General features: G+C 37.7%; 1 protein-coding gene across 2 annotated transcripts in view; it reads left to right on the top strand.

Moving 5' to 3' along the window:
- Window positions 1-18940, top strand: part of SUGCT (succinyl-CoA:glutarate-CoA transferase) — a 707967-nt gene that overhangs the window by 99303 nt on the left and 589724 nt on the right. For both annotated transcript variants that reach the window (XM_077781125.1, XM_077781124.1), the window contains exon 7: window positions 241-384. In XM_077781125.1, the coding sequence (XP_077637251.1) occupies window positions 241-384 (144 nt within the window). The remainder of the gene's footprint in view (window positions 1-240; window positions 385-18940) is intronic.

The following is an 18940-nucleotide window of genomic DNA, read 5'->3' as shown; positions in this document are numbered from 1 at the left end:
TTGTCCTATTTGGTTTGGTTTAGTTTGGTTGGTAGAGATGGAGTGAGACATACAGTAAATATATATTCTCACCACCAACAGATATCCACAGTAGCAGCTTGTTGATAGATCTCTTGTGTGTGTGCATGCATGTGTCGTATATAGTTCTTTCTTCTGTTTGATCTTAGACTATTTGAGAAATCATCTGATGGTTTCAATTTTCAATTTTCTCTGTTTTTCTCACCCCAACCCCTATATCAGGATGGAGATCCAGTCCGTCCAGGAGTGGCCATGACTGATCTTGCTACGGGCCTGTATGCATATGGAGCCATCATGGCTGGATTGATACAAAGATATAAAACCGGGAAAGGACTGTTCATTGATTGTAACCTACTGTCATCTCAGGTACCAATCCAAAGAGCATTCTAGATTGTGCTGTAAAGACATGTATCTACCTGGGTTATACTCGTTCATATCACATTTTATGGTCACATGTGCAAAAATAAAAAAAACAGAAAGAAACTCACAAACAACAACAGCAAAAACTATTTTGTTTTGATAGACTTAATTATTGTCATATTAAAATAAGTGGGCCATGAAGATTTTGTTGTTTATAGGCATTGCTGTTGAATAGAAGTTTAAAGACTGAGCATTAGAATGAGTCTATTGCTACTTGTGAGACAAGAGTACATTTGGTTCTATTTTATTGTCACATGAGCTCTGTAACTTCTTTTGACCAGAGTTTCTTCACTTTTTTTGTACTGTGGACCCTTTATGTACTCTGGTGAAGTCTATGGACCTTTTCTCAGAATTATATTTTTAAATGCATAAAATGATATACTTAGGATTGCAAGGGAAGCCCATTATATTGAAATATAGTTATTTCAATGTAAAAACCAATTTTGTGTTATAATAACATAACATTTTTTACTAACACATTAAACCATAAGACCTATTATTTGGCCTAGTAACTACTGCAATTTTGACAGAATGTTGAACATAAATGAAGTTTTAAGATATCTGCAATAACTATAATATGATATGAAAACACATATAATATTTATTGCTGATCAAACCATAGGTACTACTAATCTCTTGTGGTTTTTTGCTTACACTCATAATTGAAGAAAATGCTAAATTTTATCTAGGAGTTGGATGGAAAAAAAATTGTAATTTTTTCTGATCAAGTTAATTAGTTGCCAGAATTCTTTTCCTGGACTCCAGAGTAAGAACCTCTGGTTTAGGCAGTTATCAGTTATTTTATGCTAAATACTAAACTGGTAGAATAAAAGACTTAACTAACTCTCACATTGACATTTTGCCTGCTTTTTATTGAAGCCAGTCCAGGTGCTGTGCCATAGGTGGAAGTTGATTCAGAACAGATAATTTTTCGGGAATAAAAAAAGAAAAGAAAGTAGTTTAATTTGTGCAAGGAGATATTTTAGTATGAGAAAAATTACTTTATAGATGGAGATCTCAGTTAGGAATTTCAGATTTAAATGGCATACATGGGAGACTAATAAGGTTGGAAAACTACTTTGAAGATTTTTTTCCTCTTACACAAAATTGAGGAATTATCTGGAGGTAAGAAAAATATCAAAATGGTTGCAGATGAAATACTATGTCTGGAGTTTCAACATCAGCTTTTGAGTCACAGCGAGCATTTTAATGGTTATATAAGAGGGTAAAATAATTCTCTCTAAATGAATAAATGGTCTTCTGAATAGAAAAACACTGATGTTAGTTGTGGGAAGAAACTGAAAGCCTTTTCTTCCCTCCTGTAATTTTATAGCTGTAGGGAAGATGTAGGTTAAGTGACTTGCTACAAGTTACGCATTCAATAAGTATGGAAGCCATGAAGGTTTCATGGGTGTTTGATCTGTGCGTAGAGGGTCCTAGGCTTAGTTTAAATGCTCTGTTCTCACTGCCTTGAAATTGTTAATTACTTTTGGATGAGAAGCCCTACATTTTTTTTTTTCACTTTGCACCAGTATTTGCAAATTATGGAGCTGGTCCAGGAGTTGGATCTCTACTTGTCTCCTGATCTGTATTTAGATTGAGTTACTTATATGTCAGTGATTAATTATTTAGCTTTGGGAGAAATTCTCCTGTAGTGTATTATAGAGTTTAATTCTCTTCCATCACCTAACGCAGTGATTCACAATTTGGAGGTGTGTGGGTCCGTGGGGATGGGAGTGGGGGGGTTGTATCACTGGTAGGGCTGTTTTGAAGTGAGGGTACCATAAGTCCAAGCTCATGCATGCGTACACACATACAGTGATTCCAGTCATTTTGGATATGTGTCTGTGTTTGTTGTTCATGCTGTCCCCTGAGACCATAAGTTCCATTAATGCAGGAATAATGTTTGTTCCTGCTTACAGTGGTAACCTCAAAGCCCAGCAGATTATTTGTCAAATAGCAGGCTCTCCCAATCCTTTGAGATCAATTGGAGACTCACTGTTATCAGTAGGTATGTCACACAGCCTTTAGGTTTGCTACGAAAGATTAGAAAAAGGTAGAAAGCCATTGAGCTAGAATAAGTACTTGATAAACAACCTATGATGAGATGATGTACTTTTAGCAAACTTGGTAGCAGTGATTTAGCCTACTAGTCAAAGTTTGCTACAATTGTGTATTTAAGACTCATTAACTATCCTTTTAGAAACTGAGGTAAAATTGGGGCACCTGAGTGGCTCAGTCGCTTAAACGTCCAACTTCAGCTCAGGTCATGCTCTTGCCATTTGTGGGTTCGAGACCTTGCGTCAGGCTGTGTGCTGACAGCTCAGAGCCTGGAGCCTGCTTTGGATTCTGTGTCTTCCTCTTTTGCTGCCCCTCCTCCACTCACACTCTGTCTCTGTCTCTTTGTCTCTCAAAAATAAACATAAAAAACCCCCTGATATTTAATATTGTATTAATTTCAGGTGTACAACATAATGATTTGATATTTGTGTATATTGCAAAATCATCATCACATCTGGTTAACATCCATCAATTTTGTTTTCTCAAGGTGAGAACTTTTCCCATCTACTCTCTTAGTGGTTTTCAAATATGTGGTACAGTATTACTGGCTATAGTCACCATGTTGTACATTACTTCCCTATGACTTATTTATTTTATAACTGGAAATTTATACCTTTTGACCCCCTTCATCTGTTTTACCCACTGTCTACCTCTCGTAACTAGCAGTCTGTTCTCTGTATTATGACCTCAGTATTTTTTTTTAAAGTAAAAAAAAAAATGTCTTCTAGATTCTAAATATAAGTGAGATTATATTGTATTTGTTTTTCTCTCTGTCTGGCTTATTTTACTTAATGTCCTCAAGGTCCATCTATGTTGTTGCAAATGACAGGATTTCCTTCTTCTTTTTCCTTTTTTTTTTTGATGGCTGAATAACATTCTATTGTGTGTATATATGTATCACATTATTTTTATCCATTCATCCACTGATGAACACTTAGATTGTTTACATATCTTGGCTGTTGTCCTTACCTTTTAACCGTAAAAATCGATTAAGTGTAATTTTAGAGCTGTGGACTTTCACATCTACTATTTTATTATTATTTTATTATCTTTATTACTTTTATTTTATTTTACTTTATTTTATTTTGAGAGAGAGAGAAAGTATGAGTGGGGGAGAGGGGCAGGGAGAGAGAGAGAGAGAGACAGAGAGAGAGAGAGACTCTTAAGCAGGCTCCATACTCAGTATGGAGCCTGATGTGGAGCTCGATCCCACAACCCTGGAATCATGACCCCAGTCGAAACCTGGAGTCAGATGCTCAACCGACTGAACCACCCAGGCACTCCACAGCTACTATTTTATATGGTCTTTGTAATAATCACCTGAGGTAAGTAGGGCAGGAATTTTTATTGCTATTTTACGTACAAGGAAACTGAAGTGGAAGAGGTTGATCTGCTTGACCAAAGAGTCACAGCAAGAATTGGTTTCTGATATCTTTACTGCTTCTCTTTTCCCGACTTCATAAAGGCCAAAGCTTTGGCACCGAGGAACAGACAAGCTCCAGCTTTCCTGTGCTGAGGCTCCAGAGGAGAAGGCAAGTTGAGTAAGAGGCAGAGGAAGCAAACGAGCACTCGGTGACAAGGGACCCAAGAAGGACTGGTTCCCCCTGCCCCCCACCCTGCACTTTCAGAATAAGAATAAGATAGTGCAACGAGGGGGCCCCTCTGGATCATTATCTAATTGTGTTTAGATCCAGCAAGTGAAAACTATCATGGGATTTAACCCGATGGATCAGTGTTTCTGTTGAAATATGAGAATTTTGAGGAAAACAGCATCTGGAGTTATGGACAACTGGAATTTTTATGCGCACTGGCCAACTGAGGGCTCGCTGAGTTCCAGGCTCTGTGGTCACTAGGTTGGGATGTGAAGTGACACCTCAGTTCAAGGTTTAGTAGAAGAGGCAGCCGTGTCAGAAAGGGGAGTCGGAGATGCAGTCCTCTAACAGGGCCTCGGAGCATGGTTGGGCCAAGATGGTTAAGGGCCTTGTGTGTCACGCTTAGGAATATGGATTTTAACCTCTCAAGTCCTATGTTCCTTTATCTACAAAATCTGTTGGTGATGGTCTTTTCAACCAAAGACTGTGTCTCCTGGGTACATGATATAGTTGCCATGTGCTGAATAGCCCCTGAGCTGTGGACAACATTCGAGTTTCAGAGGGCAGTGGTACAGATACTAATTTTTGTGGAAGCCTGTCCAGGCTGCCATGCAAGAAGTGAGAAGAACATTTTCATTCTCTCAACCCAGTGCAGCCCAAGCTCTGTTTTTCCCTTTTTGCCTCTGCCCTATTCCTTGTTGCCGACTTCTCCTTTTCTTCCCTGCCTTTGTGCATTTCTTTTCTCTGTCTTTTTTTTCACTTGTCTTTCTTTACTTTCCTGTTTTCACTCCTATTCTGTGCTGGCACTGCTTTACTCTGTCCCCTTTTCTCCATCTTTCATGATGTGGAGCTATAGTTGAAGTGGTTCTGGTCCAAGGTCTTACATTTTTATACTGTGCCATTAAAGAAACATAGAATCGTTTAGCAGTTTCCATGGAAGAGAAAGTAAAACCTTTTCCCTAGAAGTCCCAGAAAATAAGACCATATATTTCACTGGGCTAAGTGACCATTCCTGAACTAGTTAATGAGGACTAAAAAAATATGCTACTTGGCTTAAGCTGTTCTAGGTACTAGGGATGGTATTAACTCCACCTAAACCATATGGCTGTAACTGGGGTGATGTGATTCACCTAAAGTGTCGTGTGGTTATTTTTTGGCCAGAGGAAGGGGAAATAGATGTTGGCAGGGGTGGGGGGCGGTGGTGTCCAGTCAACATTCTACTAAAATAACTGGGTTGTCTTGAGAATCTACTGCTCTAAAGGATGTGAAAAATTCCTCATAAAAGTATTCTGATGACTAGCATTAATTTTATTAGGTTATTGAAAATATGTTTTGCAGTGTTAAAAATGGACTGAGATAAAAAAAAACTGGTTACTGACATAATTATTTTATTATCATAATTATTATAACTTTTCATAATTGAGAAATCTTGACTAACTTAGTCTTTCTTTAAAAAATTTTTTTAAAAAATGTTTATTTTTGAGAGAGGGAGAGAGACAGAGGGCAAACGGAGGAGGGTCAGAGAGGGAGACACAGAATCCGAAGCAGGCTCCAGGCTCTGAGCTGTCAGCACAGAGCCCGACGTGGAACTTGAACTCATGAACCCTAACATCATGACCTGAGCTGAAGTAGGATGCTTAACTGACTGAACCACCCAGCCACCCCACTTTACTTAGTCTTTCAGTTTAAGATAACATTTATAGATTCTAGATCCAAAAGCCCAACCCAACTACAAAATGATTAAAATCTGCTGCATGTAAATGTGAAGTGCTATTCCTAGATGCTTTTCAAAGTGATATAATAGGAAACTTCACCTTTTAAAAAATGTATTCATTTTCTTTTTTCTTTAATATATAAATGTTCACCCGCATTAATCAGATAGCTTTTGAACTTCATTTCAGCTGCCTGGAAAGTGACTGATTTCATGCAGTGGGTGAAAAAACATGCTTTTCTACTCATTTTGATTGCATTACACAGGATGACAAATGAATGACTATAACATTCAATATCAGTTGCTAAAAATGAAATTTTGCACTCCCTTTCTTAAAAGCGATCTAGTGTACAATTACACAAATTACACTTGATTTGAATAGTAGCTAATTATTAACTCAGAGCTGATTGCCTCAACCACAACAAAACCGTCTCATTGTAGAGATATGACGGTTGCCGGGATGTGGTTTATAGTGGGCACCAGATTTTTTTGTAGTTTCAAGGCTATGAACTTTTAACCCTTGTCATAAGATTCTTTGATTTTTTTTAATCCTTAATGTGATTTAAAGTTGTCAACTGAAGATTGTCTCACGTCAGCATCTAAACAGTGTTCTTTAGATGATATTGGTAAATAACGAGGAAGTGGATTTGGATGTGGTTCCAATCATTCTGTTGCTCTGGTTCTTCTGTTGTGGCTTAGAGAAATATCTGTTGGAAGTTTTAATATCCTTCCTGTACTTAATTGCAACCAGGCTCCCTTAATTACTACTACAATGAGTTAGTTTTTTAGCACCAACTTCCATAATTATTTTCACATATAGAATGTCTTGACATTTTTGAGGTCATTACTCTGTTCCCATGTTTGTAATAGTGTTCATATTTAGGATAGATAAAATTTTAACTCTCAGTATGATAGCATATTTTTATGGATAAACTTCTGAATTTCAAATAAGTATAGTAATCTGAAATTCATCTTCTTGTGTCTTTAGATACACCTGTTTTTGCTTTTCTTTTTTTTATTCTGTATCTTAAAAAATTATGTGTGTGTGTGGTTTTTTTTTTTTTTAGTTTATTTATTTTTCGAGAGAAAGCATGGGAGTGGCAGAGAGAGAAGGAGAGAGAGAATCTCAAGTAGGCTCCACACTGCCAGCACAGAGCCCGATGCAGGACTCAAACTCACGAACTTGAGATCATGACCTGAGCCAACATCAAGAGTCAGAGGCTTAACCAACTGAGCCACCCAGGCGCCTCTTCTTTAAAAACAAAACAAAACAAAACAGTTTCAGTGAGGTATATTTTGCACATCATAAAGTTTACCCTGTTTCAATGGACCATTTAATAACTTTTAGCATATGTGTTGAGTAATGCAACCATCATCATGAATCAGGTTTTGAAATAAATACTCATATGGTCACTTCTGGTATGGGTCTTACCCATAAGGCTAGAATGGACCAGTTTTGAGTGGGGAAGGCTGTAGGGCTGGGTTGACTCACAATTCAGGGTCCATTGTGACTTCTGTGGGCCCTAGAAAATTTTGTCCTTGTGGGTCTTTTTCTCCATAAAAATACTACAAATTATAGCTGCATTGGCATAAAGATGAATATAATTCATTATTGTGTATTAATTACTGTTGCATTAATTTTTTTTCTGACTTGAAAAAGCAATTATAATTGGGGCGCCTGGGTGGCTCAGTCGGTTAAACATCTGACTTCGGCTCAGACTTTGTGAGTTCAGGTACCGCATTGGTGCTGACAGCTCAGAGCCTGGAGCCTGCTTCAGATTCTGGGTCTACCTCTGTCTCTGCCCCTCTTCTGTTCACACACACTCTCTCTCTCAAAAGTAAATAAACATAAAAAATAGAAATTAAGATTAAAACATTTGTGTACCACTCAAGTATCATGGTACTATGTCATATTGATAAGTCAGCTCTGAAAGAATTTCCTTAAGAATACTGCAAATGTGCCAGATCTGCGAGGAAAGCCAATTATGAGTCCAGGAAGGAAGTGGAGGCTCAAGGTTGAGATCATGCTAATGGGTGAAGAGAGGATGGAAGGGGAGAGACACAGTAGCCTATGACCAAGGAAGTTGACAGCATGGAGTAGGGAGAGAAAAAAGAGGAGCTAATATCAGAAAGCGTAAGAAATCAGAGAACTGTGAGTCTGCATTTGAATCTCCTGTTTTTGAGGAGCCTAATGCATTACCGCCCTGAAGACTCCTGTCAGCCTGACCATCCTTAGTTACTTGAGGCCAATTAAAATTTTTTTATTTTTAAGCTTATTTACTTAGTGTGTGTGTGTGTGTGTGTGTGTGAGAGAGAGAGAGAGAGAGAGAGGCAGAGAGGCAGAGAGAGGATCCCAAGCAGGCCCTGCCCTGTTAGCACAGACTCTGGACGGGGGGGCCCTAACTCACAAACTGTGAGACCATGACCTGAGGCGAAAACAAGAATTGGACACTAAACTGACTGAGCCACCCAGGTGCCCCATGAGGCCAATTTTCTTTCTTTCTGTTNTATTTTCAATCCTTGTCCAGCTTCCATTCTTTAACTGGCATTCTCCCCAGGGCCTCCTGCTGCTTTATTAAAGTTCAGGGAATACAAATAGATATTATCTAATATCAAGATGACTAATTAGGAAGGTAAAGACACAGCAAAAAAATGAAATCTCAGATGGCTTCCAAAGAAAATTAGAATTTTAGATAATCTATTATTTTATGTTATTATTTTTATATATACTATTGGTTAGATTGAATGCAAGTTGGCTGAAATATAAAACATGGTTTGCTGGTTTTCTTTCTTTCTTTCTTTCTTGCTTGCTTGCTTGCTGCTTGCTTGCTTGCTTGCTTGCTTTCTTCTCCAGAAATGTAAGTGTATTGGGAGGATGCTCTGGTTTTGTATAACTGAAATCCTTAGTTATATTCATGGGCATTGCATATTTTTATATGACACGAACTACAGTAAGGGAAACTAGAGCTTTTAATTGTAATAATTGATAATCACTGGTAGGAGAATATCTCAAGAGAGAAAAGAATAAAACAGAAGGACAAATTTCATTGTGATCTAATTTAATTCTCTTATTAGACACTTTAAAACAATTTAGTGCTTTCAAAATGTTCTGAAAATTGGAAACATGATTAAGATCAAGGTACAAAAGAGATAGGAGGACAAAGACCCATTGGTGCTGACAAAAGTACACCGGATTTAGATTTTGTTTTTGCAGAATTTTATGGAATAATGAATTTAATTGAGTGTTCCTAAAGGTGGACTTAACAGTATGAGAATCACTTACATTTTCTACTGGAGTTACAATTTGTTTTTGTTGCTAAGTTAATCAGTTCTTCCTTCATCTTTGTACTTCCTAAGGTTGGAAAATTCTAGGTAGAATGAAATGTAGTAATCATATCCCCTGTGTTGGCTAATTAATAGTAGCTCTATACCTGCCAGATTTCTAGTGGAAATCTAGACCAGCTGATTTCTAGTGGGACACCTCTATTTGGCCCCAACTATTCTACCGTCATTGTAGCTAAAGGAGAAGTAAACCACTAGCATCAAGCATGGTGGTTGGGATTTAATTTCTAGAAAAATCACTTTAAGTTCTTTACAGAACGTATATGAAGTATAATGGTGAGTCATTTTTAAGTTTTTTTTTGTAGCCTTGAGTCATTTATACCAGCAATACATAATAAAATCTTGATTAGCCACAGTACTTAGCAATTTGGATATTCTGGTTGATTTCATTTTGTAGATGACTGGAGGCTAGAAGGAAAGTACTTTGTTTTCAACCATTTTCATAGAAAATCTTCTAAAATACTTTAATTTACCTTTGTGGTAAATGCCATATACTAAATATATTTTTGCCTTAAAAGTCATTTCAGATCTTTTTCTCTTTTTTCAACCTATTGATATTCACTTTAGGGAGTAAGAAATGAAGGAGAATCTGTACTAACAGAATCTTTCTGCCATCCATCCATCCATCCATTCATCCATCCATCCGTCCGTCCGTCCGTCCATCCATCCATCCATCCATCCATCCATCCATCCATCCATCCTTGCTCCCTGTTTCTCACCTACCATATGCCAAAGTATACAATAAATGATAAATAAGCCAGTACGTCCCTTGTCTAATGGAATTTACACCGTCACTGAAGATACAGACAGAAAACGAGTAATAAGTGACACATTTGCAGAAGGAAGTAAAGAGTGTAATAAAGATAACAGAGGCACGTCTGTTAGCCAGGCAAGATCATTCCAGAGAGAGGGGACAATAAATGCAAAGGCCTGAATGAAGCAGGACAAGACTTGGCACGTTCTAGGACCTGACAAACGTCTGTGACTGACTGCAAGACACCTCTTGAAGTTGACACTGGCATGAAACCTGGCCATTTATTAATAATTATCTGGAGAATAAGCATGGGTTGTGACATTTAAGTAATAACCCAATAATCTATAATTAGCAGGCCTGTTAGAAGTTAGGAGTCAGTAACAGGTCAAGCCTGTAGGGTAGGAGTTGAGTTCTGTTAACAACAGAGCTACAAGTTCTCAAAGTGCTGTTTTAGTGGGATGATAGAGGAAACAGCACAGGACTGCAAATAGCTTTAATCTTTTCTGCTTCTTGAGCTGACTGGAGACCAGTACCAAGAAGACTGAGACAAGTTCTGGAGTGTGTGATTATAAGAGCAATGTCTGCCAAGGCGCAACCCTGGGAAAGTGCTATCAACTTGCTGACCTTGGAGTAGATGCTGTATTATATAGACTGCTTTTATTCTCTGAAGTTGAATTATTGAGAATGCCTTTAATAACATAGTAAAACTTGTATAATGTTTACTTTATACTAGACGCTTTCTAAGCATCTTGCATATATTAACTAATTTATTTCCTCAACAGCTCTCTTGTTCCCATTTTACTGAGGAGGAAACAGAGGCACAGAATAATAATGTAACTTGCCCTATGTCACATAGCCATTAACTAAGTGGTAGAGCTGGAACCTAAACTAAGTCTGGATCCAGAGACTGCTGTATTTTTATTCTCCTTGAGTGTATAAGGTCCTCCCATGATTCATTAATTTATTTATGCACCTAAGTGTTTAAGTGCCCAGTGCTAGGAATATATTGTTATGGTGAATATGGATGTTTGGGGAATATGTTTTAGCTATTGAGAAGGGCTTACAAAGTTAATGTATCTTGACTTATCTTTTGGGAGAATGATCTTAATCAGGAAGGTAATCAGCACTGAGCAATAGAACTTAATATGATGTAGCTTCATCTTGTATCTTGCAACCTTGCTGAGCTGATTTTTCTAGTTCTAAGTATTTTAGTGGATACTGTCGGATTTTCCATATACAAGACCACATATGTGAATAAAGATAGTTTTAGTTTCTCCTTTTCAAAATGGATGCCTATTATTTCTTTCTCTTGCCTAATTGTCCTGAGTAGAAAGAACCCCAGTGTAATGTTGAATATTAGTGGCAAGAGGAAACAACCTTTTCCTTTTCTTTATTTCAGAGCAAAACATTCAGTTTTTACCAGTACGTATGAAGTGAGTTGTGGTTGTTTTCACTGACGCTTTTTATCAGATTGAGGAATTTCCCTTTATTCTTGGCTTGCTGAATGTTTTTATTACGAAAGGTGTTAGATTTTGACAACTGCTATTTCTGAAACTATTAAGATCATTATTTGGCTTGCATCACTTATCCTATTAAAATGTTATTTGATGATTAATTGGTTAACATTGATTGATTTTGCAGTCCTGGGAAAAGTCTCACTTGGTCACGTTGCATAATCTTTTGTATATGTTGTTGCTGTATTCAGTTTGCTACTATATTGCTAAGGATTTTGGGGTCTGTATTCAAAAGGAGAATTGGTCTGTAGTTTTCCTCTTCTGGATATTTTTCTCTGTTTTTGGTATCAGGTATATCACATAGAATGAGTTGTTCCCTTGTCTACTAGTTTTTGGAAGAGTTTGTGGAGAATTGACATTAATCTTCCTTCCTTCCTTCCTCTCTCTCTCTTTCTCTTTCTTTTCTTCTTTGTTTCTTTCTTTGGCATTAGTTTTTCTTTAATTGTTTGGTAGAGTTCATCAGTAAAGCTAAAAGATCCTGGACTTTTAGTTTTTTCTAAGTCTTATGAGTACTAATTCAATCTCCCTAGTTGTTATATGTTTATTTAGGTTTTCTATTTATTATTTAGTCAGTTTCAGTAATTTGTGTCTTTGTAGGAATTTGCCATTTTATTTAGGTGACAATTTATTGGCATATGATTGTAGTATTTTTATATAACCCTTTTTATTTCTGTGAAGTGATTAGAGATGTTCACTCTTTTATTCCTAGTTTTAGTAATTTGAGTCTTCTCTTTTTTTTCTCAGAAAGCTACTTTAAGATTTATTAATTCTGTTGATCTTTCCAACAAACCAACTTTAGATTTCATGGATTTTCTCTAATGTTTTTCTCCATTTTATTTCATTTATTCCTGCTCTTTAGTATTTCTTTCCTCTTGCTAATTTTGGATTTAGTTTGCTCTTCTTTTTTTTGGTATCTTATGGTAGAATGTTAGGTTATTGATTTGAGGTCATTTTCTTTTTAAACATGGGCATTTTCAATTGTAAATTTCCCTTAAGAACTGTTTCACTAAACATCTCATAAGTTCTGGTGTGTTGTGTTTTCCTTTTCAATTATCTCAAATTGCTTTGTAATTTCCTTTTGTGATTTCTTCTTTGATCCATTGGTTTTTAGGAATGTGTTGTTGAATTTCCATTTGTTTGAGTATTTCCCAAATACCCTCTGTTATTAATTTCTCACTTCATTCCATTGTAGTTGGAGAACGTTCCTTGTGTGAATTTCAGGCTTTTTAAATGTGCTGAGGCTTGTTTTTGACTTAACAAATGGTCTGTCTTAGAGGATGTTCCAGGTGTGCTTGAGAAGTAGTGTTGTGGGCTGTTATACAGATGGCTGTTAAGTCTAGTTGGTTTGTAAGGTAATCTTATGTGTAATATTTTGAGGAACTGTCATTTTTTTTTTCTAAAACAGCAGCAATATTTACAATCTCACCAGCAATTTATGAAGTATCTAATTTTTCCACATCCTTTCCTAGCTATTCTCTATAATTTGTTTTAAAATTTTATTTATTTATTTATTTTCAGAGAAAGAGAGAAGAGACAGCATGAATGAGGGGTTGGGGTAGAGAAAGAGAGGGAGAGAGAGAATCCCTCTGTCAGCACAGGACCTTAAGCAGGGCTCAGTCCCATGAACTGTGAGATCATGACCTGAGCCAAAACCAAGAGTTGGTCGGTTAACCGACTGAGCCACCTAGGCACCCCTCTATAATTTTTTAATTTAGCTATTATAAAGTAATTCATGCAAAGTGGTTTTGATTTGAATTTCTGTGTTTCAGTTCTATTTATCTGTTGATTTGCTGCCTAGTCATTGTATCCATTATTGAAAGTGAGGTATTTAAGTCTCCATCTGTTATTGTTGGATTGTCTCTTCCTTCCTTCAGTTCTCTAAGTTTTTGCTTTAGGTCTTTGGTGCTTTGTTGTTAGGGTCATATATGTTTATAATTGTTATGTCTTCCTGATAAGCTGACCATCTGATCATTATTAAATGAATTAATTTGCCTCTGATAACATTTTTTTTGGTCTGAGAGTCTATATTGTCTGATATTTGTATGCACTCCATCTGTCTTTTGGCACCATTTTCATGATGTATTATTTGCTATTACTATCATAATGAAGTACCATAGACTGAGTGGCTTAAACATTAGAAATTTATTTTCTCATAATTCTGGAGGGTTGAACTCTGAGGTCAGAGTGTTGTCAGAGTTGCTTTCTTCTAAGGGCCATGAGGGAAGGATCTGTTTTAGGCCTTTCTTCTTGGCTTGTGGATAGTCATGTTTACCTGTGTTTTTACATCATCTTTTTTTGCACTCTGTGTCCAAATGTTTTCTTTACATAAAGACAGCAGTCATTTTAGATTATGGCGCATCTCAGTGACCTCACTTTAACTTAATTGCCTCTTAAAAGACATTGTCTCCAAATGTGGTCACATCCTGAGGTACTAAGATTAAGACTTCAGTGCATGAATTTTGAGGAGGCACATTTTAGCCCATGACACATGGTGTATCTTCTTCCATCATTTTACCTTGACCTCTTTGTGATTTTGAATTTAAAGTGTTTCTCTTATAGACAGAATATGGTTAGATCAATTTTTTATGCATTCTGCCAATCTCTGCTTTTTAAATTTGCTATTGTTTTTTTAAATTTGTCTTACATGTTTTTTGTTTCTTTGTTCCTTAATAATGCCTTATTTTGGTTAAATAGATATTTTCTAGTGCATTAGTGTAATTACCTTTATATATAAAAGTATGTATATTATTTTTTCTTATTTTCTTAGTGTTGTTCTGGGAATTATAATTAATATCTTAACCTAAAACATTCTATTTTAGATTAATTCCAACTTAATTTGAATACTAGGTAAAAATTTTGCCTCAATATACTTCTGTTTCTTCCCCTTTCCTTTGCACTGCTATTGTAATACATATTACATCTTTATACATTGTATGCTCATTAACACAGATTTAGCCCTATAGGCTCTATTCAGTGCTCTTTTAAATCAGGTAGAAGAAGAAAGATTTATACACAAAATATATTTATACTGTCTTTTATGCTTACTTATTTTATTAAATTTTTTTAAATGTTTATTTTTGAGAGAGAGAGAGAGGAGGGGAGGGGCAGAGAGAGAGGGAGACACAGAATGTGAAGCAGGCTCCAGGCTCTGAGCTGTCAGCACAGAGCCCAGTGTGGGACTTGAACCCACAAACGGTGAGATCATGACCTGAGCTGAGGTTGGACACTTAACCGAGTGAGCCACCCAGGTGCCCCTATGCTTACTTATTTTAAGTAGCTCTACTGGTGCTCTTTATTTCTTTGTGTGGATTTGTGTTACTATATAGTGTTTTTGTTTGTTTCTTTGTTTGTTTTTATTTCTGCCTGCAGGACTCCCTTTGGTATTTCTTGTGGGACAGGTTTGTTAGCAACAAATTCTTCCATTCTTTTTGTTTCTCTAAAAATGTCTTAATTACTCCTTTATTTTTGAAAGGCAGTTTTTCCAGAAGCAGGATTCTTGTGTGGCATTCTCTCTACCCATATATGTTATTCTATGGGATGTGTGATTTTAAGTGACAAATCAGGGTATGAAATCTTGCTGCTTTCAAGATTCTTTCTTTGTCCTTGTCTTTTGTCAGTTGATTTCTTATGTGTCCAGATTTGGATCTCTTTGGGTCCTGCTTGGAATTTGCTGAGCTTCTTGGATGTTTCAATTAATGTTTTCCATCAAATATGGGAAGTTTTTAGCCTTTGCTTTTTTGAATATTTATTCTTTCACTGTTATTCTTTCCTCTCCTCTCGACTCCACTCTCATAGTCATTCTTACACTTTTCTTTAGTGTTTCAGGCAAGGTTCTTTCAGACCTTTCTTTGTACAAACTTATAGTACCTGATTTAAAGTCTTTGTCTAGGAAGTATAATACTGAGGCTTCCTCAGAAACAGTTCCTATTGACTGCCTTCCTCCCCACCACTCACCCGTGCAGAGCCATACATTCCCTTTTCTTTTCATGTCTCCTAATTTTGTTGTTGTTGAAAACTGGATATATTTTTTTAAGTTTATCTGTTTATTTTTGAGAGAGAGAGAGAGAAAGCACAAGCTGGGGAGGGGCAGAGAGAGAGGGAGAGAGACCATTCCAAGGAGGCTTCCTGCTACCAGCACGGAGATCATGACCTGAGCCAAAATCAAGAGTCAGATGCTTAACTGACTGAGCCACCCAGATGCCCCCAAAAGTGGATATTTTAGATAATAGAATGTAGAAACTATGGAGTTTGAATTTTTTCTGTGCCCAAGGGTTTGTTTTTGTTGCTATATGTTGTTGCCATTGTTTGTTTGCTTTTAATGACTTTATCAAATGAATTCTACAAAGTCTTTCTTCTCTGTCTTATGTAGCCACTGAAGTCAGCTAGCTTAGTGGTCATCTCTGATTAGGCAGACAATTTCTTCCTTCCTTCCTTTGTTCCCCTATTCCTTCCTCTCCTTTCCCTCCCTCAGTGCCTCCCTCCCTCCCTCCCTTCTTCCATTCCCTTCTTTCCTTCTTTTTTTTTTTTTTTCGGAGATAGAAGCTTATTGAATACACTACAAGGGAGGAGTAGGCAGGACAGCAAAGGAGAGACTGTTTGCCAGGAGGCAGTGATGGGGGGCTATAGTTAAGGGGGAAAGTGAGGGGGTATAGGAACATATGGAATTTTCCTTTTTTGGTATCCATGCCCAGTTGTAAATAGCCCATTGGTTAGCTAGGACTCATGGATATTTTTTTCTTATGAAATCTCTTTTTATTTCCAAAATAATATAAATTGGGAGAAATGTTATATATTATACAGACAGTACAAAAGTTTATTAGGGATACCCAAAGAAAGAAACAGCTGGGGAAAAGTTTTCTGGAAAGTAAGGACTCATGGATATTTTGAGGTGGGTCACCTAATGGGTCTGGTTGTGTCTAGTCCAGTGATCACTGTGGGTCTTTCTACCTTATTCAGGTTTCCATTGTTCCAATTGCTTACCTAAAAGCAGCCTCTACATTCCCCCTGACAGATTGACAATGACAAATCTTTTGCATTTGGGTGGAGGGCTCCAATTCAGTAACTGCTAGGGGCGCCTGGGTGGCTCAGTTGGTTGGGCATCCGACTTCGGCTCAGGTCATGATCTCGTGGTTCGTGGGTTAGAGCCCCACGTCAGTCTCTGTGCTGGCAGCTCAGAGCCTGAAGCCTGCTTCAGATTCTGTGTCTCCCTCTCTCTCTGACCCTCCCCTGCTCATGCTGTCTCTCTTGTTCTCTCTCGGAAATAAATTAAAAAAACATTAAAAAAATTTTCAGTAACTGCTTTATTCTGGTTGGGGTGGGGTGTTGTCCCTACCTAAACTTACCAACCCGTCAGGAGCCTGTACAATTATAGACCAGAGCATGGTATTATAGTAATGGGCTGATAGGTGATTTGAGTGAAATTCCTTGGTGGCCAGGTCCTTGGGATTTAGGGGTAGGGGATCCTTTGATGCTATTGCGGGAATCCTTGTTAAATCATCTTTTGTATATGGAATTGATGGATTCACTATTATGTGTAGGAATATATTTTGCCGGTCGATCAAGATGGTGGTCGGATCTGGGGGGAACAAAGGAAAAAGGGGGTGGGCCTGCACAAAGCAAGGCCTCTGAGAGTGAGCCAGTGTCAGGAAAGGGTCCCCTGCAAATCCAAAACAAATGCAGACTGAAGGAGCTTCTGCTGCCAATGGAGGCTTCAAGGCCACAGAGCGGCACAGGAGAGGAAAGGGGTCCTTAGCCCTCATAGTAATGGGCATTCTGACCTGCTCACCCTCAGACCTTCAGACACCCTGGCCAGAGATCTTCAGTTGTTTGAGGAGTGCAGTACTTGGCTTAGACCACATAATGGAGGCACAGAATTTCCCTTAACTGTCTTGAGCCAATACATCTCTTAGTTTTGCACTGTGTGTGTTGGAACAGAATTGCCAACTCTGCCTTAGCCCTCACTTCACGTTTGTGCAGAACCTGAAGGTTGGCTATAAATGAAACATTAACTGGGCCTCTCACGTCTTTCTTTTTCATGCACCTGGCCCTGCAATGGCCCTGCACATAAATGTTACCTTCTTTTTTTTTTTTTTTTAATAGTTTATTGTCAAATTAGTTTCCACATAACACTCAGTACTCATCCCCACAAGTGTCCTCCTCCTTGCCCTTCTAATTCCCAGGAATATGTTGGAACTTTTCAAGATTCCCTATAGACCTCTCTTTACCCAGTGCTTCTTTTTAAGATTTGGGTAGCTTCTTGTCTGCTGTCATGGGTGTTGCCACTTCAGCTAGCTGTGATGTTAAACAATTACTGCTAATTGTTTTTCACAAATGTCTTGAGGATAGGGCTTTTTGTACTGAGTAAGCTTCAAGACAAGTCAAATAAGGCAAACCTGAAAATGGGGTTTTTCTAGGGCACTGCCAGATAGGTTAAATAGTGACAGTTTCCTGGTGATGGGGCTCTTTTATAAGCTTCAAACTCATTCTGCTCATTTCTGTGTCTTCTCGGTTGCTACCTTTGAGGCTATTGTTTTTCAAGGTTGTCTTGCAGCTAGTCAAGGTGGATGGTAATATGGCAAGTTAAGACAAAGGTCTTACTGTTCTTATTTAAATTCAGTCATTTTTCTTGAATAATCATTCATCAAGTTCCAAGGCTTTGCTTAACTTCCAGGTTCTGAAAAAGTTGATTTTTTTAAAAAAATTTCACAATGTAAAATTGATATAAAATCAATAAGGAGATATTTTACATTTTTTTCCTGTACTAAGTCTTTCACACTTGATATGTACTTTATGCTTATAGCACATCTTAATTTGGAATATCCTCATGAAGGGTTCAATTAGTCGCATGTGGCTAGTGGCTTTTGCAATGGCCAGAACAGTCTTAGAAGTCAGAAGAATGGGTGGATGTGTTGAAATTCTGGAATTAGAAATTCTAGTGAGAGAAATCCTTGCCCAGTTGTGTTGAAAAGTGATGCTTAACTATAACTACGTCCAGCATGTACTTCTTCCCTGTTACCATCTGTAGTAGACTGAATAATGGCCCTGAATGATGTGGTCAGGGTCCTTATTCCCAGAACCTGTGGATATGTTACCTTATGTGGTAAAAGGAACATTGTAGATATGATTAAGTTAAGGAGTTAGAGATGGGGAGATTATCCTTTTACTTACAAGTGTCCTTATAAGAGAGAGGGAGGAAGATCAGAGTCTGTTATTTGAGATACGACAACGGTAGCAAGAGGGTGGAGTGGTGTGAGGAAAGAGGCCACACCGTAAGGAACGCAGATGGGCTCTGGAAACTGTCAGGGGAAAGGAAACAGATTCTCCCCAGAGAGCCTCCAAAAGGAACCAGTCTTGCTGACCCCTTGACATTAGCCCAGTGAGAGTGATTTTAGACTTCTGACCTCCAGGACTATAAGATAACAACTTTGTGTTGTTTTGAGCCCCTAAGTTTGGGGTCATCTGCAACAACGCAGAGGGATTAGCAGCAGTGGGAATTAGCCGCTCCTAATTCATCACCTTAGCAGGCAGA

This window comes from Crocuta crocuta, unplaced genomic scaffold (assembly GCF_008692635.1).
Source record: "Crocuta crocuta isolate KB4526 unplaced genomic scaffold, BGI_CrCroc_1.0 scaffold108, whole genome shotgun sequence".
NCBI lineage: Eukaryota > Metazoa > Chordata > Mammalia > Carnivora > Hyaenidae > Crocuta > Crocuta crocuta.
Note: the sequence above shows the minus strand (reverse complement) of the source record. Positions and strands in the feature narration are given on the sequence as shown.